Source organism: Vipera ursinii (assembly GCF_947247035.1).
Source record: "Vipera ursinii genome assembly, chromosome: 14".
NCBI classification, from domain to species: Eukaryota; Metazoa; Chordata; class Lepidosauria; order Squamata; family Viperidae; genus Vipera; species Vipera ursinii.
Window position 1 is genome coordinate 11453976 of NC_139527.1, and position 26990 is coordinate 11480965.

Here is a 26990-nt window from a genome sequence, read left to right on the forward strand (position 1 = left end):
GCTTCTCTGACATGCCTGCCACCCGCTACAAGAATAGAATAGAGCTGGAAGGGGCCATGGAGGTCTTCTAGTCCAGCCCCCTACTCAAGCAGGAGAACCTATATCATTTCAGACAAGTGACAAAGAATAATCGAGCTGTGTTCAGTTTTCATTCTTTGAAGGCCTAGGGCAGGGAAAGGCAACCTTGGCTCTTTTATGACTAGTGGACTTCAACACCCAGAATTTCTGAGCCAGCCAAGCTGAGGGGAAAGGCAGAGGTTTCCAAGCTGACCCATGCTGGCTCAGGAATTCTGGGAGTTGAGGTCCGCAAAAGAGCCAAGGTTGCCTACCACTGGCCTAGGGCTAACTGGGCAAATTTGTTGAAAAACTTTGGCTACTTTCAGGCTGGTGGACTTCAACTCCCAGAATTCTTCATCAGGCTACAGTGGCAAGAGAATTCTGGGAGTTGAAGTCCACTCGAATGGAAGTAGCCAAGGTTGAAGGAGGCGGCTTTCCTTCGGGCGTCCCCCGAGCCGGGAAGGAAGCCACGCCGCCGCTCCTCTCCGGCAGGTCCCTCGCGTGCTGCCGGTCCTTACGGAGAGTCTGAAAGGCAGGGCCCGCCCGGAGTCGGAGGGTCGGCTCTAGGGATGCCCCACCGGACGAGGACTCGCCGGCTCCGCCGTCGCGCTGGTTCTCCGAGGGCCAAGCCCGGGGCCAGGCGGGCGAAGTCAGCCCCTCTAGCGACCCGACGCGTCCTCGGCGGAGCCCGAGACCCCGCTGCTATTTTCCCCACCCCAAGGCCGGCTTCCCACGACCTGCGCCCGAGCCGGGCTTCCTCACGCCGCCGGGCCCTCCGCCCCGAGCAGCCCCCGGTACCTGCTGCCGGCCGCCCGCGCCGCCGCCGCCGCCGCCGCCATCTTGCCACCGCTGAGGAGCCCGCGACCTCTCGCGCCGCCGCCGCCGCCGCCGCCAGTGCCAGGCTGAGGGTGGCCGCGCTCCGGGCGCCGCCGCCGCCGCCTCCTCACGCCCGCCCCGTGGGGTAGGCCGCGCCGAAGAGGGCCGCCGCGGCTGGAGCCACGCCCCTCGCCGCCGGATCACAACGCCCATCTTCCTCAGCCTGAGGGGCTGCGGTGTGGAAGGGCCCCCTTCCTGCCCGTCGCTAAAACACACACACACACACACACACACACACACACAGAGTTAGTTATATGGTTATGGCTACACACGCACAGACATAAATATATATATATATGAGATAGTTATTTATGACATAGTTATAAATATGTCATAAATAACGTGTGTGATGTGAGGGCCTCTTTGAAGTAAGTGAGGGCCTCTGCTGATAGATAACCATGTCCCCAATTACGTTTTTTAAAATATATATATATATATACAGTTTTAGTGCTTTTTCACACAGATCCACCTGCAAATGGGATGCTGGTAGGACCCCATTTATTTATGTATTTATTACATTATTTTATTCGTGTATATCCCCTCTTTATTATTTTTATAAATCACTCAAGCCTTCAGGGCCTGCTGCTGTTGGAAAGAAGAAGAGGAATGGACCACCAGTCAAAAAACCATAAAGCAGTCATGAAGGCCTTCGAAAAGATATTCAAAGGTTGGGATGCCTCTACTTACAGAATCACAGATGCTGTGGTATTCCCTGTGACGCTGTAAAAGTGACAGTTGGACTTTGACTAAGCAGGAAGAAAAGGATATTGAAGCTTTTCATGTTGGAAAACGCTCCTGAGAATACTCTGGACAGAGAAGAAAACCAACGGATGGATCATCAAACAAATGGACCCTGTGTTTTCCCTCAAACCACACATGGCCAGACATCTTATGCGAGGACCCATCACTCTGGAAAGGGTGAAAAGAAAGAAAAGAAGAGGGCAACCGGTAGCAAGGAGGATGGGCTTGGTTCCAGTGGCCATGAGGTCACCTTGGAAGAGAAAAAGCATTAGGTCCGCCTGGTGAAAATATAACTCTGGTTGCTAAAGAGTTGATAACAATTTGATGATACATAATCAGTGTTAATATGATAATAAGTACAAGGGCAATCAGAAATAAATCCCCCTTGGGTTATCAATGACAGACACTCAGATACAGAACTTTTATTATACACATTAGAAAACTACATTACATTACTTTTCGACATAATCGCCATTCAAATTGAGGTACTTGTCGTAACGTCTTGCAAAGTTTGAAATTCCTTAGTAGTAGTCGCTCAGCGCCAAATCTGGGCTGGTGGGAGGTATGATAAAAAACATCCCAACGGAACTGCTTCAAAAGTTCTTGGGTGCGTGTAGCAGTGTGCGGGCGAATATTATCGTAAACCAACACCACACCAGAGGTGGTGCCATAGAAAATCTTGGCAAATGTGAAGATGCCAAAGGAGTAACTGCTAGTGAAGTTCATGGAGCGTGGTTCGACCATCAGTTCAGAAGTCTAATGTGAAGCGTTAGGAAAACTGAGACGAGCCGTCCATAACAAGCGTCAGGGCCTGCTGACTTCCGTTGTGTTGGTTCACGATAATGCTCGCCCGCACACCGCTAGACACACCCAAGAACTTTTGAAGCAGTTCCGTTGGGATGTTTTTGATCACCTCCCCATAGCCCAGATTTGGCATCAAGTGACTAGTATTAAGACATTTCAAACTTTGTAAGATGTTACGACAAGTGCCTCAATTTGAATGGCGGTTATGTCAAAAAGTAATGTAATGTAGTTTTCTAATGTGTATAATAAAAAGTTCTGTATCTACGAGTGTCTGTCATTGATAACTCAAGGGGGGTTTATTTCCGAATTGCCCTTGTATAAGATAAAGATCTAGACATCGTACTAAGCCAGCCTTGTTATGATTAGATGCAAAATGTGAACCAAGGACAACAGAGATGGAGAGGGTGCAGGTTAGTTTCACCTGTATTTTTTAAAAATCAGAAAAGAGTGGTTTTATGTCTTTACAATAAAATGAGTTAGTTGAAAAAGATGCAACTGGACTCCTGATTTTTCACTATCATAAATGACTTCTACAGTGTCTTCATTTGTCAAAATGCTGGTGTGTGGGATGCCTCACTAGGCTAGTCTAACTCTAACCCTGGCCAGTGTTGTCTTAAATGTAGAATGTGCTTTTGAACCATCCCAGAGGAGTTGGAAGAGAAAAGCAAAAGGTTTGCAATCCTTTATTTTGCCTGGCTGAGGTTTTGCATTGTAAAATTTCCCATCGGCACGCAAGGATTGGCCTTCTTTCCTGCCCATCCCATCACTTTCACTTCCAGCCCACGCAGCTGCTGCATCAGGCATTTTCGGTCTCCCCCCCCTGCCCCCCTCCCTGTCACTGCTTTGGAATCTTTGAAATGAGGGAAGGGGAAGACCACGATGATTTGTGCCTCTGCCATCATGAAGTTGTTTCCTGCGGCTGTTCTCCTTGTCTTGTCTGTTGTTGCTCCTCTGGCCTCAGGTAAGGGTGATGGAAGGGGAGGGCATCCAGTTCAAACATCTGTTTTGCTTCTGCTCTCCCTGGAGGTTAGAGGTTCCCCAGCTCAAAGCGGACAGAGCTAAGAAAGCGTAGCACGCTAAGTGGACGTGACCCTGGGGCTTTCAGTTGTGGTCATTTGGAGATGAGCCAGGTGGGTGGCTCTATTGCTGTCAGCTATTTAGCTTGAAAGGACAGTGCTGTTTAGCCTCCTATGTGCTTGCAGGGAAGAAGCTCCGCTGGTGCACGCTTTCCCCCCTGGAGCAGAAGAAGTGCTCTGAACTCTCCAAAGCGCTTCTGTCTACTTTGCCGCCCCTCTCCAGCAGTTCTTTGAAGAGGATTTCTTGCATCCTAGCCCACAACACTTACGACTGTATCAATAAGATTCGGGTGAGTCTCTCGAAATTCCAGGAAACACCCACCTCACCAGTTCAGCTTTTGGTGCCCAGTGGACAGGGCAGAGCTCCATACTGTAATTGGGGCATTCTCACCGAGAAGCCCATATTCCTGGACTAAACTTCCTGGGGAACCTGGACTTGTGAACCTGGGATGCCTCTGTCCAGGCACGGAAGCCAAACGTGGGCTTCTTGGGCACTGAGACATCTCAAGACCATCTGATTATCCCAAAGATGCTTTTTCACGAGGCAACTGGACTTTCTTGTTTTTCTTTGAAGATGTTTTTCTTCTCATGCAAGAAGAGCTGAAGAAGCTTCTTGGATGAGAAGGGAAACATCTTCAAAGAAAAACAAGGAAGTCCAGTTGCCTCATGAAAAAGCATCTTTGGGATAACTGACCTGGATGATTGAGAAACTCCTTAGACAAGACATTCTGGTTAGTTTGCAATCTTGAAACCTATATTACATTTATACCTCACCTTTCTATTTGCATAAGTGCTCAGGTTAGCTTAAAATGGTTAACTATTTAATCCTCAACTAGCTAGGACAGGGGTGTCAAACTCGATTTCATTGAGGGTCGCATCGGCATTGCGGTTGCCCTCAGGGGGCCGGGTGGGTGTGGCCTGGGTGGGCGTGGCCTACTGGGTGGGTGTGGCTAGAATGCGTATGGCCTACTGGGTGGGCATGGCCAGCTCTACATCGTTGGCATCAAGGGTGCCTATGGGGGCCTGGGCAGGAGTGGGACAGATCTGAGGGTCTCTGGCAGAAGGAGGGTCTCTGGGCCAGGGCCAAGGCAGTGGGGGCCGTTCCCTCACTGTTTCCAGGATGGCTTCGCGGGCCACATGAAACCACTTCACGGGCCGGATCCGGCCCCCGAGCCTTGTGTTTGACATGTCTGAGCTAGGAGAACAATTAAAGGGGATACAAAATTGGTGTGAAAACCATTCTAGGAGAGTTTTTCGTCACATTACTACAAGGATGAGACCAGGTCCTTTACTTTTCACAATTTTCATTGAACGCTTGGATGAAGAGGCAGAGGAACTGCTCTACCGATGTGCTGATCACACAGGTTTCTTTGGGGTGGGGAGGGTTACAGGCAGAATAATTTCAAAATCAAACTTGAAAAGCAGAAGAGCTCCCAAGAGCAGCCAGGAGAAGAGCAGCACAAATTAGTATTTACTTCTTTGGAGAAATAAACAACTTTATCAGATCATTCCTGAACATTAGAATTGCCGAACAGATGACATAAATACTCTGAGGAGTAACTCATTTAGTTGGGGGTTCCACCCTTTTGAACATGGTATTAATCAGTGACTTGGCATCTGTCATTACACTGGGATGGCAAGGTGGATGTGTTGTGAGTTGTGACCCCAGCATGCGGTCACCGTCTTTTCCCCAGGGCTTTTCCTCACAGCTCTGTGTTAGGAATCCAGGAAAGAAGCACAAGCACTTCATTTTTTTAAGGCGCTCAGTACTGATTTTTTTGTTATCTGAGCATAACATAACAAAACCCTCAGCCAAATAACCTAGGTGTTTCTAAAAAGTTTAAATTATGGCCTGAGCAGCTGAATAAACTCAACATTCCATAATGGTGAGGTGGCCTGATCACTCGGAAAACATGTAACCTGTTATTATATAAGTGTTCGTGCTTCATTTGCAAAGGATTAATGTCCGTATATTGTTGGGTACTGATTAACCTTGGCAAAACATTGTTATCTGATGCTCAGATAACAAAAAAAAAATCAGCACTGAGCATCTTAAAAAACTGAAATGTTTGTGTGTTTTCTGGATTCCTGATGCTAACCGTTCTGAGGAAAAGACAGCCAACATTCACGGCCTCCTCTGGTCACAAGGCACAAGACATCCACCCTGGAAGGTTGAGGAATTCTGGGAGTTGAAGTCCACACTGCCAAGGCTGAAAAACACTGAACTATTGCATCATGCAAATGACATTCTTCTGTAATTAGATGCAAGATGCTAGATGGACCAGAAGGGTGGTAGAGAAGAAACTAAAAACGTTTTAAATCTCTCCCAGGAGAATAAAGCTGATGCAGTTTCCTTGGATGCCGGAGATGTATATTCTGCTGTAAAGCTTTATGGCTTGACTGTGGTTGCCAAGGAGATCTATTTGGAAGGTCAGTTACCTTGTGCCCAGAGCCAATCTCCTTTTTTCGTGTCAGAAGCATCATTACTAAGATTTTATGGGTGGGCATGTACACACATAAGAACATAACATTTAAAATGTGCAAAAGACTAATTTAGGATGTTCTGGCTGATGTTCTGGCCAGGCCTGGTGCTGGAGGAAAAGATCAGAAAAGAAGGCCTGTTTGTGCTTGCAGAAAGATCTCTGACAAACTGAAAGAGAAAAAGGACAAATACAAAAAATGGAAAGAGGGGCACGTAACTAAGGCCGATTATCGGCAGACAGACAGAACATGCAAAGATGAAGTCAGGAAAGTCAGAACGAACAAAGACTTGCAACAGAAATCATGGATAATAAAAAGTTTCTTTCAACGTATTAACAAGAAAAAAAAATCAAGGAAACTGTAGGCCCATTAAAGAGAAAAGATGGCAAGGAAATAACAGACAATACAGAGAAAACAGAACTGCTTAATTCATACTTTGCATCAGTCTTCACACAAAAAGAAGCATACAAAAAAAACATTGCAAAAGACATACTAGAAACAAAAATTAAAATAAGCAAAAAAAATGGCAAGAGAACACCTATCTGACCTTGACAAATTACATCCCAGAGTTCTGAAAGAGCTGGCAGATGTTATGTCAGAACCATTGCACCATATCTTTCATAAATCCTGGAGCATGGGCCGGGGGGGGGGGAATACCAGGGGATTGGAAAAGGGCTGATGTGGTTCCCATCTTCAAGAAAGGTGTGTGTGGGGGGGGAACAGACCCAGGAAACTACAGACCAATCACTCTAACATCAATACCTGGGAAGATCCTAGAAAAGATAATGTAGTGTATATTGGAGGTGGTGACTCTTTGAGAGCTGTATGCAACGAAATTCATTTTAATGTGTGCCGATTAGTGTATATTCAAAGTGACAATAAAGTTATTATTCTATTCTATTCTATCATATTTCAAATATTAAATATTTCAAATTTATTTGGTCCCTTTGTTTGCTTCAAGCTTTCCTGGATTAAATTCTTACCTAGTTTTTTTTGCCATTTACTTAAATTATTAATTATTTTTTCCCTGCTTTCTAGAACAAAGGATCACTCACTACATGGTTTTTCAGACTCGTGGCTGGGAAGACCTCTTTTAACTTTAATATACCGGTAGTTATATTCCAAATGTGCTTAGAAAACGAGGCTTACCCACATATGCTCTGCCGCAGTTGAGAGCATAATGGCTTCCCTCATCTCCTACCCCTCAAATCCATGAGCTGACTGCTGTCAGGTGGTCTCCTCATGAGGAGCAGCCATCTGGAGCACAAGTGGGCAATCACTTGTTCTCTCCTTGTCCAGAGAGGTTCCGTTGGACTGGCCTTCTTGAAGGCTGATTTAGAGTTTCTGTAAATACAAAGAAAAGCAATTGAGCAGAGCCTACCAGCGCTTTATTTTCAAGAACTGGGAAAGAGAGACTCTTCTATAAGGAAAGAGTGTTAAAAGCTTTTGACCTCTGAAGTTAACAGGAGGAGCAGTATATTTAGATTCTTCCATCTATTGTAGGTAAAGAACTATTCTAGTAAGGCCAAGATTTATTGTTTTATTTACACTTTCACCTAAAAAAATGCATTGGACAAAAGCCATGGCATTAGTCATTCTGCTGGAGATGCATCTCCGGTATCACATGACTCGGAATAACTTCTTTTGGATTGAATTTAAACTAAGGAAATAAAATACTGCAGAACACAATGTTTCAAAATGTTTTTGGGTCAGGCTCCTTGTCAATCAGGAGTACCATGTTTGATGCCAAAGATTCAGTTTTATTCTCCAGGGGTGAATGGTTTTTCCACTGTGTCTCTGTCTTAGGTAGCTGTGTATTTGCAGTGGCTGTGGCCAAGCGTGGGATGCTGGATCTCCAAAGGCTCAAAGGAGTCCGAAGTTGCCATAATGGAGCTAGGTGGACTTCAGGCTGGAGCATTCCCATGGGCTTCCTCTTAGCCAGGAGTGATCTGATGTGGGTCTCAGGCCAGCCCCTCAGCCGAGGTGAGTGGACAAGAGTTGCCACTGTGTCTGAATCTAGGATTATATCTCAGTAGGTACTTGATTCTAATAGATCAGGGGTGTCAAATTGCCGGCCCGCGGGCCGGAGCATCACGGAGAAACCGTGCCCATCCCATTTTCGGCAATGGGAAAAAGTTCCGATACGTCACACGACGTCACGCGAGTTTGACATGCCTGTAATAGATGAATGGTGAGCTATAAGATGGGAACAAATATATTTGAACTTGACACTATACCATACTGGACTCCTGAAAATGGCTGAATCATATATGATATGTGGTATATCGTATATATATATATATATATATATATATATATATATATATATATATATATATATATATATGTTTCAAATGTTAACTATTTAGATTACCTTGCTAGGCCCCAAACATGGGGCAAATCTTTATTTCCTGTTTTCAGCCTATCTTGAAGGCTATCGAACAGGCAGTAGTCACACCGGACAATTCATATATTTGTGTAAATTACTAACAAAGAATTAAAGGGAAACTGAGATGCATTTCTGACTTGTTAGTCGTCATCAGCCAGCTATACCCATCTGAGATTCGAACCAGGGCTGATTGCATATGAGGCAGTGTTATTTGCCTCTAAGCCACAAGGTCTCTCTCGCTCTGTTAGCTTTTTTTCTGGCTTAGAGGCAAATATATATATATATATATATATATATATATATATATATATATATATATATAATTTTATTATTATTATATTATATATCATATATATCATATTGTAATTGTGTCTGACCATTGTGAATGACCATTGCCTGAACATATTGGGTCATTCCATAATGCCATAAGAAGGCCTCACAGTTCATGACATTCACACTATGGCTGGGTTCACACAATACACTATAATTTAAACCAGTCATTCCCTAACAGTATGACCGTATTTGATGGCAATGCCAAAATAAAAGAAAGAAATAAAATACTCAAAATCTCACAGTTGGCTAAACATAAAACTTTGGACCAAAATATTAACATTTTTTAGTATAAGTAGTTGGGGGGACTTGAGCTATACTGTTCAGCTTTAATACTTTATAAACAGCTGGGTGCCGTGTCAGATGCGTTTCTTGGAAGGTTTTAGTGATGACACGATAATCTGCATAAAGGACATTGTGTGCCCTTGCCAGAAATGACAGTCTGCAACCACAGTGATTGGGTTCACATTTCAGAAACAAATCATGTTGCATTAGTTTCCAAAGTGAATTATCCCTCCTAGTAAGATTTCTGGCCTTCGCATAGGGCTGAGACACGCCTGGGTCACTCCGAGGCTTGCCTCAGAACCTGGGGGAATGTTCCCCTCCTGGCCCAGTTAGACCTCTTGGTGATGTTTGACTCTGCTCTCTTGTAGACACCTGCAAGGGCTAGAAAGAAGGGAAATACAGAGTGGTTCTACTTTCTCCTAGGTGGGCAGTTCTAGTTGATATTCATGGGGGAGGAACATTTGAGTACATGTCTTCTCCAGTGTGGGGTGCTACAGGTAGTCCTCTACTTATGACCACAATTGAGCCCAAAATTTATGTTGCTAAGCAAAACAGTTGTTAAGTATTTTTTGCCCCATTTTATGACCTATCTTGCCTCAGTTGTTAAGTGAATCACTGTAGTTGTTAAGTTAGTAGCATGGTTGTTAAGTGAATCTGGCTTCCGCATAGACTTTGCTTGTCTGAAGGTCACAAAAGGAGGATCACGTGACCTGGCCACCATCATAAATATGAACCGGTTGCCAAGTGTCCGAATTTTGATCACATGACCATGGAGATGCTGCAACGGTTATAAGTGTGAAAAACAGTCATAGGTCACTTTTTTCAGGCATGTTGTAATTTCAAAAGGTCACTAGATGAACTGTTGTAAGTCAAGGATTCCCTGTATTGACTTAGCTCTACATTTACAGGAAACACTTGTCAATCTGAGGTGAGAAAGCCATATGATGTGTGCTGCTGTCCCAGGCAGAGAGGCTGCGGTGGTCCTTTTTAGGTATCTGGAAGGCTGAGATTGGATAAAACAGCCTCACACTGAATCCCAGCAAAATGGAGATGCTGTTCTAGATAACCAATCTGGTTCGACTTCAGTACTGACTTCAGGCCTAGATAAGATTGCACTTCCCAAAGCAGCAAGTCTGTGATTTGGGGGTTCTCCTGGACTCCTGCCTTTACCTTTCTTTGGCTGGTACATTAGACCAGGGGTCCCCAACCCCCAGTCTGTGGACCAGTACCAGGCCGCAGCGTGCCAGCAATTGGTCCGCACAAAGAAGCAAAGCCCCATCCGCGAGATGCAGGCAGTACACAAAACCAGACCCCCTCTGGGCCACAGAAGACCTCTCTCCACAGAACTGGTTCCTGGTGCCCAAAAGGTTGGGGACTTCTGCATTAGATATCGGCCTGTTTTGACTGGAAAGCCCTTACAGAGTGATCTTAGGGCTCAGATAAATTTTTCATTTATTCATAATTTCAGTTTCTACGGCAGAGTCATGCATAATTCTGGATGGCTAACAAAGATGAGAGACTATGCAACAATTAAAACGAATAAAATGGCCATTCTTGTGCATATTTTTAATGATACAAGTAGTTTGCTTTAATTTAGCAAAATATCTGTGTGTAGGTGAAGAACAATAAAGGAAACGGCTTTGAAGTAACTCAGAATGGGTTCTGAGGCCTGACAGATGGGCTATTTAGAGAACAGTATCAGGAAGATGGATTGTACCCCAGTGTGTTGTGTGCCTCATGAGTAAGTCAGACAATTCTGGATAAATTGTTTATGTAGACTGGTCCTTAAGATGCAGCCTCAGGTACATTTTGTTGAAATAAGTCCACAAATCCCGTTAGTTCAGGCTGCCCTCTGTGCAAACATACACTCCCTGTACTAGACGTGCCCATCATGCGTATCTGCTTTTCATTCTGCTCTTCTTCTGTTGCCAGCCATCAGTGGTTACTTCAATGCCAGCTGCATCCCTGGCATCGGAGCTACCTATCCTAAGCTCTGCGCTCTCTGCCAAGGCCCGAAGTCGTACATCTGGGACAAGAACCACTTCTGCGAGGCCAGCCGTCGCGAACCCTTCTATGGCTCCGAGGGGGCCTTCAGGTGGTCTCGTGTTCCTCTCATGGAATTAGGAGCGAGGCAGAGGAGCTCATCAGCTGACCTCCCTCTCCCCTGTGCAGGTGCCTGACGTTGGGGCTGGCGGACGTGGCGTTTGTGGATCACCTCACAGTCATGAGTGCTACAGGTAAACGTTTGGCCCAGGACATGGCCTGACTTTTGTAGTCTGTTGTTACTCAATCAATCGCCTCCATTGCGCTGATCCCCCACTGGGGCCCCCAGTCGAATGGCAGAGCCATGTCTTTAGGTCCTTATGACATGGTGGGAGGGTTGGGGCCCTCTTCATAGCTGAGTAAGCTGTGGTCCTTCCGTCCTGTGGCGAGGTGGAGATGGGGAGGGGGGGTCTTCTGCTCTGTGGGCTCAGCTTGTGAAGCTCTCTTTTTCCTCTTCCAAAGAGTTGGAACGGGAAGAGTACGAGCTGCTCTGTCCTGATGGATCCGCTGCGCCTTTGACGGCCTACTCGACCTGCAACCTGGGCAACGGACCAGGCCGCGCTATTGTCACACGCCGCAACTTGCAGAAGATAGTTAAGCAATCTCTCAAGGTCATTCAGGTATTTCCTGTCAAATAGGGGGAGATTCTGATTCTCAAGTAGGGAGCTGATTTGGGGCTGGTGCCTGAAGTCCATTCACACAACAGCTGGGAATTCTGTACATTGAAGTCCAGGTATCTTCAAGCTGCTAACCAGTTGAAAGACTGGTTTACATCATCCCCCCACAGCTCCAAGCGTTTGATGCAAATTTATTTCCTGTTGCTTAGCTGATGGAAGTGACTCTTTGACACCATTTTCCCCATTGCGAGGTTTTACAGGAAATCTTCCTCAGTCACACCCCCTGGCGAACTTTGTAGGTGCTTCTCCTCTTGCAATCTCAGATGTCTCCGAGCAGCCTCACTGCCCCCTGGGGGAAGGCCGCTTCCTTTGGGAGGTGCATGTCAGCCGAAAGGCATTTGAGAGGATGTGACTGTTGAGGAGGAAAAAACAAGGCTCCAAGAGAGGCAAAACGTGCTGTAATTGATATAAGATGTTAAGCCATGATTCAGAATTAAGAACAGGGGGGTGGCTGTTAGATCGATTGCAAACTCCACTCTCCCCCACATTCCCTGCTTCCCCCCCTCATCTTTTAATCTCATTACTGCATTTTCATTGTTTATTTCATTGTTTAATTTGCTCTTTCAATATTTTGCTACTGTTTAGTTTACACTTCTTGTCATTTCTTTATTTTTACTGTTGCAAGTCGCCAAAAGTAGCCCCACAGCGAGATAGACAGCAAATAAATTTAACAGATAATAAATAACTGAGGAGAAAGGAGCCTGCAGAGAGCCTGTGGAGACAAGGATTCTTCCTCGCTACCTCATAGCTGGGTAGAAGGAGAAATATGTTACAACTTAGTTTTATTTTAGAAGATTCTTAGCCAGAAATGTTGGCTTAAAATAAATTAAGCTAAACAAGGCATGTGTCCTTCCATTTTTAGCAAACAGGACATAAATGTGGACACTTGCCTTGGCCTAATTTAGCTAGCCTGTTATTATAACTGGAAATGAGGTAAAACATCTCTGGAGCATCTTATGCAAGTGATGTGTTGTGATGGAGCTCTGAGGCAGTGCCCCAAGAATGTCACACAAAATTTGCTGTGTGCTCTCCTACTGGCAGGAAAAGAGAAGGTGTAAATGTTGGTGACTGGTAGCCTGGCAGTGGCAGGCTCCAGTTGCTGTGGGGATGTTTTCAAGTCTTTCTTGCCTGCCCACATGCAGATCACCATTCCATCGTTCCTGAGCATCCCCAGAACCGACCTCCTGGGAGAAGATTTTTGAAATACGTAGTACTGAGGAGCACACAGAAATCCCAGTTGCCCAGAACCAGGTGGCAATGTAGCCAGAAAGAAAAACATAGTTTGGAGGGCATCAGGAGGGTGGTTGGGCACATGTCCTATCCGAGGATGATTCTGCCCCAGAAACCTTTTCCAGCTAAATTAAACCCCCTTTTCATCTTCCTGCTGCTAGTTTTGGTGATCAGGTGAGCGCCTCCATTTGCACCGTGTGGCGGTTCTGGGAGCTTGTGGGTGGTGTGGCTCTTGGCAGATGCATCCCTGCCCCCCGCCCTGGGCAGGGCCCGCTTGCTGCCTGGAACAAGGACTTGTGATCCCTGGCTTTGGTTCCCAGCACCTGTTTGGAAGGAGCGGAAAAGAAAAGGGCAGGTTTGAGCTCTTTGCGTCTGCACCGTTCAGAGGGAGGGACCTGCTGTTCCACGATGCCACTCAGCACCTGCGGCTGCTGGCAGAAGAGACCGAGATCACCCAGGTTCTTGGCCTCGACTATGTCACCCTCCTGCAGAGCTTGGGACACGAAGGTGAGGGAACGGGCATTCTCCAGCACCCAGCAACTGGGCAAGGCAGCTTCTCCTCGCACCTCTGACTGCCCTTTTCCTGCTGCCCCAGGGAGCTCTCTGTCCAACAGCCTGGTGCGCTGGTGCTGCATCAGCGACCTGGAGCTCCGTAAATGTGAGGAGTGGGCTCTGAATGCCAGGTCTGACCCGCTGGTCTGTGTCCAGGCAGACTCCATGATCAGCTGCATTGAGCTCATCAAGGCGAGTGGCTTCTTCAAGAGACCCTATTTCCTGTGAAAGAAAATGGGTTAAAATGGAGGTGGGAGGGAGAGAGCCAAGCTTTTCCCCAACAGAGCTATGGCCTAATTTGGCTTTCCCCCCATATATTTATTTAAGGAAATTTATATGACGGCCCAACCCACTCTCAGTGACTCTGGGCAGCTTACAAAGAATAAAACCCCTGTACAGAAAGCAATTACCCCACCGCTCCCCTGGTGACAATAATCAGTCGGTCTCCGTATCGTCCTGGGGTCTCCAGGCCCACGGACAGTAGCCCGTCTTCAGGGCCTTGCAAAAGAGTGTCAAATCGGGGCCCAATCCTGTCTGCAGGGATGATGTTCAACAGGTAGGGAGCCCCGTGGAGAAGGGCCTTCTTTTTGGTCCTCCTAAATGCAAAGGGGAAGGCAGGGGGGACCCCTCACATTCCCCGCCTCCCCACTCCAGAGGGTTGGGCAGATATGACTGGGGAAATAGCCCGGTCCGGAGTCATGCAGGGCTTTTGTCAAAATTGCATGGAGGGTGTGTGTGAGGGATACCTCTGGACTCAAAGTAGGTGCCTATACGTAGGATTGGAACTCTGAGTCCACCTCCCTGCCTGAGAGACTGGCTCACAGGATCCTGCTAGGATTAGTTGATCCAGACATGCAATGAATTGTGGGTTTTAAGCGATGGGAGGAAAGATAAGCACCCGCTCAGCTTACTACGCAGCTTTCAGTCCTGGGCATTTTAGAAGCAGAAAGCTGCTCTCAGCAGCCAGGCAGCCCCTTGTGCAGAGACACTGGAGGAGCAGGAAGGAGCTGAAACCTTGACCCAGGCATGACACTAACTCAGCAGGGGACCCACTGAGTGGAACTGCACCAGCCATAAGTGCAGAGCTGGGTTGGGAAGAGTGAAGTTGGAGGTCCTCTTCACTTTTCACTGGAGACGCTTATTTTATGGCTCACACAATAATTGACTCGAACCTTCCCCATCAACATGGCGGAAAACATTTATTCAATGATCATATTTGGGGAGGTCAGTGAGCTGAAAAAAGAGGGGCCCTTGGGGAACATGGCCAGCGGTGGGATTCAACTGTGTGAACAACCGGTTCTCTGTGCAGATGCCACTACCGGAAGTCCACTCTAGGCCTGGGCAACAAAAAAATTAGCTAACGGTTCTGTCAAAGTGGTGTAAACGGCTGAATCCCACCACTGAACATGGCCCTCTGCGCTAAGCTGTTGGGTGATTTGTTTGAGGCATAGCATAATATTAGTCCAACAATTATGGCTTGTGAACCCAGCCAATTCTGGTTTATTTAAATAAATCATGCTTAAATAAACCATGACTTAAAATATATACATATCCTGCCCAAGAAATGACATGACATTCTAAGATTCTGCAAGCAATTTTGGGTTCCCATTTCACTTTCTCAGATCCGTTATTTTTTTACTCCAATCTGGCCAGAAAAGGCTGTGGTCCCAGCCAGACCATCACACCTGGCCAGAGCAGTTTTTCCCCTGAAAAGAGCAGGCATCTCGCAGCCGACCTAGTGGTTCTTCCCCTGACAGAAAAACGAGGCAGATGCTGTCACGCTGGATGCCACCCATGCCTACTTTGCGGAGACCTGCACGCTCGCCCCTGTTGCGGCAGAATGTTACGGTAAGATCTGATTTTCATTAAAATCATAAACAGAAAAATGGAACACCAGGCACGCCCTTAGAAATGTTCTGGTCCAGGAGACGGGGAAAGCCCATTGGAGCATCTGGGGAGGTGCTGGTTTTCTAACAAAATGGCTCTTGAGGAGCAACAATCTGGATGACATACAAAATGTCTAGTCTTTCAAAGCATCAGTTAGAAACACAATGACAGTTTAAAGAGTGGAGTGGTGGTGGGTTGCCCAAACTAAAAAGTCGAGGCCGGCAAAGGAAGACTGGCTGGAGAGGATGTGAACTGTAACACAAAGCAGCTACGCAGCACTGTTCTGTCACAGGCTACTTCGGTTGCCTTGTGCTTCTAAAGGAGAGAGAGGCCAGATTTCTCAAATCCTGGGCCAGAAGATCCCAGTCCAGTCATTGTGAGGGAGAAGGCCATTTCCTGCCTGAGAGCAAACTTGTGGCGTGGTCAGTTTTTTAGCCCACTGCTTTTGTCTGGTGAGCCCTGGAGAGCAGCTCTTCAGCCTTCTGTCTCTTCTGCACAGGAGAAGGATGTGCTCCCACCAGGGTGGAACCGGAGACGTTGACCCACGTTGGGGGTAAGTGGGAGTGAGCACCAACAGAGGAAGTGCTGTGGGTGCTGTCCTGTTCCTCAAGCATCGCTTTGGCACGTGGCTTGTCCTGCTCTAATGCTCTCTTGCTGTAGGCTGATTAACATATTTCAGAATTAAGGAAAATGACACTTAATGGCCAGCAGCAGAAAATCTGCTCTCTGCTCAATAGTTGTTTATTTAAGCCACCGTGAAAGCCTGACATGAGGCCACCTTGGAGGAGAGGGCAGACTCGTATGTAAGACCCAGTTCCTGGGTCTCTGTTCCCACAAAGACTCTCCATCCTGAGATAGTGGCATCGAGGTCCATTTGCCCCTTGTAGAGTTTTAAAAGACTTCCCAGTCTAGTTTTTTAAGGATTGCTTTTAACGGCTTGTTACTGATTCCAAAGGTATGTTTTCTTTATGCTTTTTTCATTTGTGCTGAAAATTAATGTTCCCTGAATGACATAAAATAAACAGAGTAAATGTGATATATGGAAAAGTAGTGCAGTTCTTTTTGAGAGACAGGCCACGCAGAATTTCTCTGTCCTCTTCTGCCACGAGCAGAGCTGCCCTGGGCAACATTGGTGGTCACGGCAAGTGAAAACATTTTCTAGACTTGCAAAACTACGGCTGTTCTAAAGTAATATGTGAATAACCTCTCTGTCTCTTCAGTAAAAGCAGGTAAGTGCTGGGGAGGTGTAAAATAGCCACACCAGACAGGCCAAACAGAGAACCAACTCCTCAAGAAGATTAAGGCTGTTTTTATTGAGAGTGGCCCTAATAATAGAATCTTGCAAGTGTAGTTGCACCACACCTTGTCCTCCTTTAATACTCTGCTATTGAATATGGTCAGGAATATGGAATATGGGGCAAAGAGATCCCGAAGCTTGGAATGTCTGGTAGATTGGAAGAGAGTAACGACCGATCCTCCCTAGCAATTCAACAGGTAATTGGTTTAGTTTGGCACGATTCTTGTCCGTAGGCAAAGAATAAACTAAATTAGTCAGAAGTAACGCCACATGTCAGTCTTGGTTCTTTGAGCCTGATGGGTAAATTAGGGAGTAGGTCTGTCTTAGCTTTTCTCATTTTTTTCCTGTCTGCTGTTGACTTCATATGTTTCACCCCTCTTTGCTTTGGTAACAGATCTCTCGTATCTCCCTCCCTCACTCTCTCCAGAAACGGACTGTGCCAATCCAGTTTCCTCCAGCTATATGGGACTTCAGCTTCTAGCACTTTGCCTGGGAATTTTGGGAGTTGAATAAAGCTCTCTCTTGCCATGGCAAAGTTTCCGTGTCCTCCAGTGTTAGTACTGCTTTATACTGCCTTGCTCAGACCACACTTGGAATCCTGCATCCAGTTTTGGTGGTGACAGTATAAAAAAGATGTTGACAGAGTGCAGAGAAGAGCAACAAAGATGATTAGGGGGCTGGAGGCTAAACCATTTGATGAATGGGTAAGGGAACTAGATATGAGTAGCCTAACAAAGGAAAGGATTAGCATTTTCTAACATTGAAGGGGTTGCCGCAAAGACAAGGGGGGTCAACCTATTCTCCAAAGCACCAGAAGTAACAGATGAAACTGAAGAAAAAGACATCTGACCCAGAACTAAGGAGAAATTTCCTGATGGTTAGAACAATAATCAGTGGAATGGCGCATCTCCAGAAGTTGTGGGTATTCCATCACTGGAGTTTTTCAAAAAGAAATTGGACAACCATTTGTCTGAAATGGTATAGAGTCCCCTGCTTGAGGTTGGACTTGAAGACCTCCAAGGTCCCTTCCAATTTGTTATTCTGTTCTGTTCTGTGCTGTTTTGTTATTTCTGTTCTGTTCTGTTCTGTTATTTCTACTCTACTCTACTCTACTCTACACTACTCTACTCTACTCTATTCTACATTCTATTCTATTCTATTGCCTCATGGTAACGGTGTGTTCTCACCATGCAGGTCATCCTCCACTCTCCATCGTCGCCCTGGTGAGAAAGGCTAACCAGCAAGTAAACCGATACACCCTGAGGGGAAAGCGCTCCTGCCACAGCCACGTGTACAGCCCAGGAGGGTGGCTGCTGCTTTCACAGTACACCATCGGGGCCCTAGAGAATGGCAGCTCCAGCTGCAACCTCACCTCTGGTAAGCATTCCCATCTGCCTAGTGAAGAGCTTGGTTCACGAAGAGACCTGGGCTGCTCTTTGTTCTGGGTAGGAATAAACTATTTTGAAGGTGTCAGGATGGGGGTAGAAGGGTTCACAAACCACAATAGGCACAATGGGAGCTCAAGGAGGCAGCATCTGTTCACTCTTGTTCTCCAGCAGCTGCTCGGCAGAGGTTATGCTGCCTGCAAACCGAGGGGCATTGAGCACTTACCCAACTTGTAGGAATGATGCTGTTCTGTACACTGCCTCCCACTGTTAGATGATTAGTGCCAGCAATTTGGCAGTTCCCCAAAAGGGTCATCAGATGGAGGCAAAGAGGCTTCTTTGCTTCCACTGATGAGCCAAGGGTCTCAGACCCCGACAGCCCCATTGGCGAGAGAGTTTTATGGTCAGGGAGGGACCAAGACCCCCCATAAATACCTCTGCACGAGGGGCTGCTCTTTGTTCTACTTCTAGTTCCAGTTCTCCTCTCCTAGCTCTTAGTCCTTCTTTTAGTCATGTAATGCTAGCTTGTTTTATTTTATTTCTCTCTCACATGCAGGCATGAATGTTTTCATGCCAAGTATTTCTTTCTCTTTGATCTATCATGAATAAAGCTAATATGACTGCATCTCTGCGTGATGCCTTTGCTTGGAAGCTTCTTTAACGGTTCATCGTGAGACCATCTCACACCCACCCCTCCCTGATTTTGCACTGTAACCAGAACACTGGAGAAAGCCCCCTCTACTAATATTCTAAGAAACCAAAGTTCATTTTTTCATTTTGCAGTGCTACCCACATTGGGTGGCTGGTTTGTCTATGTGCAGTGTGCAGTAAATGAAAAACCAGCTGTTAAATAGCGGGTTCTTTGGCACAGGAATAAAGACGCGTAACTGAGTACAGGGTAACTCATAGTTTATTTTGTGCAGAAACTGTACTAGGGAAATGGCTGCAACTAGCCGCAATATATAGTCTAGCCCCTAGGAGGCAGCCAATAGGTTTGAATCAACATTGCCGCCTGGAGATAGCCAATTGCAGCACAGGAAACTTGTAGTCTGGGTTGCTGGAGAGCTGTTAGCTGCTCCAGCAACCCACGTGGTAATCCTCAAAAGCCCAGTACATAACACCAGCATTGCTTGATTCCACTGAGTAACCACTGCCCTTTTTCCTTCTCAAAGCATACCAGGATTTTTTTTGGAAAGGCTGCATGCCAGGAGCCAGTGGGAATCTGTGCAAAGTGTGCATTGGACAAGAGGGGAGAGGCAAGGGGTCCTCCAGGTGTGCAGCTAATCATCATGAACGGTACTATGGCAATCTGGGGGCCCTCAGGTGAGTCACCCTGGTGAAAAAGTTTCACTTCTTAGTAAAACATTACTATGAGGCCATGCATTAAGGGCTAGGGGGTCTCCTGACTTTGGGACTTGCGATTTTGTCTGGGGTTTTCAAAATTCCTTTGTATATAAGCACAAAGAGAAGCACTTGGGCAGAGTGATTTAAAGTACCAGCTTAGGAACCGGGAGACTGTGAATTCTAGTCCTGCTTTAGTACAAAGCCTGCTGGATGACCTTGGGCCAGCCCCTGTCTCTCAGCCCTGGGATGGCAAGGAAAAACCACTTCCAAAAATCCTGCTGAGAAATTTGCAGCGATTAGCCCAGGAAATTGCCAAGTGGAATGGGACAACTCGCGATGGCCAAATCGCTGCAGGACAATTTAACAAATAAAAAAGTTAAATTAATACATTTAGGCAAGAAAAACCAAATGCACAGGTACAGTATAGGTCAGGGGTAGGCAACCTTGGCTCTTTTATGTCTCGTGGACTTCAACTCCCAGAATTCCTGAGCCAGCTGGCCTACCCCTAGTATAGGTGGTACCTTGCTCAATAGTAGTAACTGTGAGAGGGATCTCAGAGTCCTAGTGGACAATCACTTCAATGTGAGCCAGCAGTGTGCTGCAGCTGCCAAAAAAGCCAACACAGTCCTGGGCTGCATTAACAGAGGGATAGATTCAAGATCACGTGAAGTACTAATACCACTTTACAATGCCTGGGTAAGGCCACACTTGGAATACTGCATCCAGTTTTGGTCACCACGGTGTAAAAAAGATTTTGAGACTCTAGAAAGGGTACAGAGAAGAAGAACAAAGATGATTAGGGGACTGGAGGCTAAAACATATAAGGAACGGTTGCTGGGATTGGTTATGTGTAGTTTAATGAAGGACTAGGGGTGACATGATGGCAATATTCCAATATCTGAGGAGCTACCAGAAAGAACAGGGGGTTAGCTTTATTCTCCAAAGCACCTGAAGGCAGGACAAGGATGGAAACTAACCAAAGAGAGAAGCAACCTACAGCTAAGAAAAAATGTCCTGACAGAACAATTAATTGGCAGAACAACTTGCCTTCAGAAGTTGTGAATGCTCCAACACTGGAGGTTTTTAAGAAGAGATTGGACACCCATTTGTTAGAAATGGTATAGGGTTTCCTGCCTGAGCAAGTTGGACTAGAAGACCTCCAAGGTTCTTTCCAACCCTGTTATTCTGTTCTGTCCCATGGCGAGCTGGCCATGGCGATTTGTCATAGACCTTTGCAAAGAGTCAACACTGACTTAAAGACACACACACACAAAGAGAGAGAGAGAGAGAGAGAGAGAGAGAGAGAGAGAGAACCATATGTAGGCACAAGCTGGCTGTTATACTTTTCTCACACACACATGAACAAGAAAGAGGAAGAAGGGCTGACAGAGAAAGCTGATCATATTTGCTCCCTCTAAATTAGGTTAAAATCATGTGACCAGTAAACATAGTGAATTTCAACATATTTTTGGAACTTCTGATGCTAATCAAAAGATACAGAGCTGGAAGTTGACTGCTGGATGCAGGAAGAGTAATACATGATGGAAATAAATAATGTACATGAATAAATGAAATCCTTAGAAACCAAAGTAAGAAGGACGTATGATATCTTCATAGTTATTTAATGTATTTATGGACAATTGCATGGAGAGTCCCTGCAGTGATCCTGGATATAAGTTGATCGGGGATGTACAGCAAATTTCCAGCTTTTCTAGTATGCAGAGAATGCTGCCTTTTTGGTGAGAACCCAAATTATTTACAGCGAATTTTAGATTCCCTGATGCTGTGAAGAGAATTGATCTGAAAATGAATAAATCAAAGACCAAGGTAGTTCTATACAGAGGAAATACTGTATACCTAATTACCGTATTTTCCGGCGTATAAGACGACTGGGTGTATAAGACAACCCCTGACTTTTGAGAACATTTTCATGGGTTAAAAAGTCGTCTTATACGCCGGAAAATACGGTATACATAAATTGTGAAAATCTAGAGCAAGTAGATGAAGTTAGGTATCTTGGTGAAGATGGGGAAATAGATGGAATAATTTCAAATTGTGCAAATACTACTAATTTTAAATAATGCAACAAATTAAATGTGTGTGTGTGTGAGAGAGAGAGAGAGAGAGTGATTGTGCTTCTGCTCATTTTCTTATCTTGAAATAAGAGTTGGATATGTCAGAAGAAACAACAATGGAAGGAGGTGAAGGGGGATATTCAAGAAGTAAGTGGGCTAAAATAGGGTCCTACCTGAAAGTGGACTTTATCGAGACGTAGGTTTAATAGGAAAGAAGTACATTTGAGGTAATTTGGTCATATAGAGAGAAGGAATGACAACCAAAAAGCAAAGCAATTACCTACAATTACCTTATTAAGGGTTGAACGGAAGGATGAAAAAGTTATGGTTGGATGGAGTTGATAAGATCCTCCAGAAGAGAGAGGTGAGAAATTTCAAGGCAAAAGTAGTTTATAAATGTGGTGGATATAGAGAATGGTGATGGATATTCAGTACCATGATGACGATGATGGAAGATAGATGTATTCCAGTATTTGAGAGGGTGTCACAAAGAAGAGTGGGGTCAACCTATTCTCCAAAGCCCCTGAAGGCAGGACAAGAAACAAGGGTTGGAAACTGATCAAGGAGAGAAGCAACCTGGAATTAAGGAGAAACTTCCTGACAGGGAGGACAATCAACCAGTGGAACAGAAGTTGCCTCTAGAAGTTGTGGGTGCTCCATCACTGGAGGCTTTTAAGAAGAGACCGGACAGACACTTGCCCGAAACGGTGTAGGATCTTCCGCTGGAGAGCAAGCTTGGAGTGAGAAGACCTCAAGATCCAACAACAGTTGGATGAACAACAGTTCATTTAGTGACCATTCGAAGTTACAACAGCATTGAAAAAAGCGACTTATGATCATCTTTCACACTTATGATGGTTGCAGCATCCCCATGCGCACGTGATCAAAATTCAGATGCTTGGCAACTGACTCACATTTATGACGGTCGCAGCATCCGGGGGAGGGTCATGTGATCTCCCTTTGCGATCTTCTAACAAGCAAAGCCAATGGCAAAGCCAGATTCGCTTAACAACCATGTTACTAACTTAAAAAACTGTGGAAAGAAAGGTCGTAAAATGGGCCAAAATTCACTTAATAAATATCTTGCTTAACAACAAAAATTTTGGGCTCAGTTGAGGACTGCCTGCAGTGGTATATCCCGTTATTTCTTTATTTCAGGACTTTGGTTTCTTTTGGCTAATATTTTTTATTTTTCCTCCTCCCCTTGTCTTTTCCATTCCGTTAAAGCCCCTTTAACTCTTGAACCTCCGCAAAGCGAAGCCACAGGCTCCGGCTTGCAGGGTTCCAGCAGCTTCAAAGGACTGAAGTCAAATCTCGCTCACAAGAATCTCGATATAAGGCTGGACTGGAAGGCAGGAGTTTCAGACTAAATTCTTTTTAATTGGCTAAAAGCTACACTGAAATCCATTCAGTCCCTTTTGCTGCTGGGGTTCACTCTTTCTTCATCTTCCAGATGCCTCTTGGGGGATCCCGCTGGGAGAAGCCTGGGTGATGTGGCTCTCGTGGAACATCATAATCTACTTCAGAACATTGACTGTAAGATATTTCGTATTATCTTTTCAGACTTTGGTAAATTGCCATATGATAATTTTTAGGTTAAATTTCCTCCAGATGTTATTGTCAAACCTTGGCAACTTTAGGACTTGTGAACTTCAACTCCCAGAATTCCCCAACCAGCTCCATCAACACTGTTCATTATAGATGCCCAACTGGAAGAATTGAGGCAGGGGAGAAACTACAACCTGTCTTCTCCCATCTCACCTTTCCCAAAGAGCCAATTGGAACCCAGTAGGGGAGAGCCCTAGTAAGAGATCAGGGGCTGGGCTTTTACTGTGGGGCTCCTGGACCTATAGCCAGTAGCAACGCCAGGGATGGTCCCAGCAGCACTTGCAAATCAACAAGCACAAAGCCAGCAAATATCCAGCTAGATGGGGAGACCTCGGCTTAGAATGAATCCTGCCAAGAGCAGCTGCCGACTCAGAAGCTGACGGAGTCCAGAGAGAATCTGCCTTTGACTCCGGATGGCATAGAGCTGGTCTGCAGCTTGAGGGTCCCCCTGGATTCACCATTTCTGCTTTTTTTCACACCTCCGTTGGTTTTGGGCTAGGACCCCTTTCTGTCCTCGGCACTTCAAGTTCAGCGCTCAGAAAATCAGCAATGATCATATCCTTATTTGGTGAGATTTGCAGAAAATGTTGTGATGCTAAATAGTTCAAGCTGGTTACTTTGTTCCTTGCAGACCTGAATAGCTCAGGATGGGCCACCGGCTACACTCCCAGGGTTTTTGAACTCCTTTGCCCAGACGGGAGCCGAGCCGCCATAACGGCCTGGAGGACCTGCAACCTGGGCTCTGTTCCTCCCAGTGTTGTGGTGACCCGGCCAGTTACTGTCACTAAGGTCCATGACTTCCTGGCAAAGTCCCAGGTAAGCTTGACAGCTGTCTGAAGGCGCGCCAGGATTATTATTTGTCAGAACAGGAAGCTGGACATAGGGGACAATGTCTGCAGGCAGGTCTGTTTGCCTTACTGCACTTTTATTTCCATCAAGTGGGTGTCAAACTGTTCTCCAGAGCACCAGAGGGTAGAACAAGAAACAATGGTTGGAAACTGACCAAAGAGAGAAGTAACCTGGAATTAAGGAAAAACTTCCTGACGGTGAGGACAATTAACCAGTGGAACAGCTTGCCTTCAGAAATCGGGAGCTCTCCATCACTGGAGGTTTTTAAGAGGAGACTGGACAGTCACTTGTCTGGAATGGTGTAGGTTCACCTGCTTGAGCAGGAGGTTGGACTAGAAGACCTCCAAGGCCCCTTCCAGCTCTGTTCTGTTCTATTCTAAAGTGCATCCTCTGAAGGGGGCAGAAGCAGCCATCTTTGGGGTCCCTTCTTGGCTGCAGCGACGGAATGGAGGGAAGCCAGAAAGTCCGCTTCCAATGTGTTGGAGGTTTCAATGTGGGCTGAGCCGGTGCCTGCAGGCTTTCTTGTCTCAGCCCTTCTCTCCCGACCAGGGTTGAGTTGTCCTTCTCCGGAGGCTCTTCTCCAGGGACAGCACCTGGAGAGAGGCAGGAGGTGGCGCTACTTGGCACTCCAGTTGTGTTAGCCAGAGGCTTCTTTTCATTGTCCCCACATGCATTTCCAAGCAGAGCGAATGTTTGGTCTTATGGATGTCACTGTTTTAATAAACATTTTGAAGGACTCTAACTGGGCACCTCAACTGCAAAGGAAAATGGTTGGGTCTTACAGCTAAGTCCTCAACCTATGACCACAGTTGGGACTGGAATTCCAGATATTAGGCATTAATGGTTGTTAAGCGAGTCACCACATGGCAGGACCTGATTTTTATCTCAGTCATTAAGTGAATCACCATTAAGCAGATCATGTTGCCATTAAGTGAGTACATGGTCATTGAATGACTCTGGCTTCTCCTGTTGCTGGTTGGAAGCTGGCTGGGAAGGTCACAGATTGCAGCTGTGTGACTGCAGGGGCTGCAACCATAAATGCAAGTTGGCGACCAGCAGCCCAAATTGCAATCGTGGGACTGTGGGATGACGCTGCCCTCGTAGCCTTGAAGACAGACCATAATTCACTTTTTTCAGGGCAGAATCTGTCGGCTTGGCCCAAAAACGATGCAATGAACGTCCCCTTGTTCCCTGGCCATCTCCCCCTGCTGTCGGTCAAGGTCCAATGGAAAGTTCTCTGGTTGTTTTGGAAACAGACCCTGCCTTCCCGCCTTGCCCATCTCCACCTTCCTTTTGCTGACCTTGTGCCCAGCCCCCCCTCCAATCTCTGCCCCTCCCATCATTGCCGATGTCAGGCTGGCAAAAGAGGCAATGCGAAGCAAGCAGCAGAATGACAGCTGTGACAGCCACCACCTGCAATCGCCCTGTTCGCCTCCTCTCCTCCCCCCATCAACAGGCTTTGCTGGCAGCTCTTCAGTTTGGCCTCTTTCCTTTCAGGAATCAATCAAGAACAGCCATTTTCAGCTCTTTGAGTCGCTGAGATATGGAGGAAGTGACCTGCTCTTTAAGGACGCTACTCAAGGCCTCGTCTTCACAGGCCAGTTGGACTTCAAGTCGATCCTTGGGCAGTCTTTCTTTCAGCTTGCCCAATCCGCCTTCAGTTGTGCCTCTGCAGGTAAGCTGTCCTTGTGAAGGAGACGGATGCCAGGCCGGGCCCTCAGCTCAAACTTCCCTTTTCTCTCTTGCCTGTGTATTGTTGATGCATTGAAAGACACCAAAGATTTCTAGAATCAAATCATTCATCTATTCCAGGTTGAATATTTTTTTAAAGGACACTACTGTGGGAGGCAATAGGAAAAAGAACCTTTTTCCTGACCCACTTTTTGAGGCTGCAGCTCCTACCACACTTAACTCAGCGAGAGCCCCTGTGTCCCACAGCCTCAGCAGAACCACAGCGCCCTGCCCTCTTCCATCCCATGCCGGAGAAGAATCTGAGGTCCTGAATTAAAGTGCTGAGATTGCATTGAAATTAGATGCAAGGTGAAACACTGAGAATTGAATTCTGCACTCTGATAAAATGCTTTTTCAAGTAGCTGAGATTTTGAGAAATTTAAATGATGCACAGATGTATTTCTCTGCTTAATCTAGTGCGTACTTAATCATTGTTGTGGGGGACACAAATTCTGCCCTTGTGTAAGTTTAAGGGCCCTCTTGGATGCCACGGTGGGCACATTTCCCTTGGAGACATTGAATACTGCTATTCTTGGTTTTCAGGAATCCTAGACTTTTGCAAACTGGATACTTGCACCTCTTCCACACAGCCTTGAGGTTATCCAGAGATGCTCCCTCCAACTCTGTCAGCTAAAGAAAGGGGGAGACAGTTATTCAAGCTTTTACTGTCACCAAAGTTCCCCCCATAATGATTCTGCTCTATGGCAATTTTCCCATTTTCTCATCCAGCAGCAGCTTTTGGAAAATCCATTTTTGAATGTATCCTACTGGTATGTTAGCCAACGGAAGGCATCCGTGCAATGGATTCACTCTCACTGCCCCCTCCCTCCCATCTCCAGGATGCGCAGGCAAGTCCCAGCCAGGTTTGGGCTGCACCTGCCACCTTGTCAGCTCTAGCCTGTCTGTTCTCTGCCTTCCATCAGGACAGAGAGAAGCTCGTTTGGTTTGGATGCTTCCCATTCCTTCTCCGTTCAGAATTGATCGGTCCACCTTCAATGAGTCAAAGTTCTGTCTGAACTGAAAGGAAGTTGGTTGAGACAATGTCACAGCTCCAATTTCCCCAGTCCCTGACAAGAAGCAGCCATCTTGGAACCAAAGAAATTTTGTTTCTCTGGCTGGATGTAAGAGCCGGGACCCTCCCCCTAATTCTTCTCTTGACCCAAGCAACTTCCGAAGTTTACTCCAAGGACTCTAAAGCTGTTTGTTGCCCAGCTGCTCTAAACACAAAAGCGCCTGCCTCGGTAATGCGCATCCCCAGGTTACTAGCAGCTTT

The 26990-nt window shown here is 46.2% G+C and overlaps 2 protein-coding genes across 2 annotated transcripts in view; one reads left to right on the forward strand and one right to left on the reverse strand.

The window, feature by feature from the left end:
* The window catches only part of PISD (phosphatidylserine decarboxylase), a 61976-nt gene extending 60959 nt beyond the window's left edge, over positions 1 to 1017 (reverse strand). Inside the window, exon 1 of the mRNA XM_083373918.1 lies at positions 856 to 1017. Within this exon, the coding sequence (XP_083230044.1) occupies positions 856 to 896 (41 nt within the window). The 5' untranslated portion in view covers positions 897 to 1017. The remainder of the gene's footprint in view (positions 1 to 855) is intronic.
* A 2361-nt stretch (positions 1018 to 3378) lies between these two features.
* On the forward strand, positions 3379 to 26806 carry LOC310646962 (lactotransferrin-like; the record flags this gene model as incomplete). Its single annotated transcript, XM_083373850.1, has 17 exons — positions 3379 to 3439; positions 3681 to 3844; positions 5885 to 5988; positions 7846 to 8018; positions 10972 to 11134; positions 11212 to 11276; positions 11443 to 11702; positions 13310 to 13496; positions 13585 to 13733; positions 15299 to 15389; positions 15928 to 15981; positions 17920 to 18102; positions 19283 to 19433; positions 22983 to 23065; positions 23769 to 23953; positions 25484 to 25661; positions 26261 to 26806. The coding sequence occupies 17 exons, from the start codon at positions 3379 to 3381 to the stop codon at positions 26311 to 26313; spliced, it is 2304 nt and encodes a 767-aa protein (XP_083229976.1). The 3' UTR covers positions 26314 to 26806.
* Between the last annotated feature and the right edge of the window lie 184 nt (positions 26807 to 26990).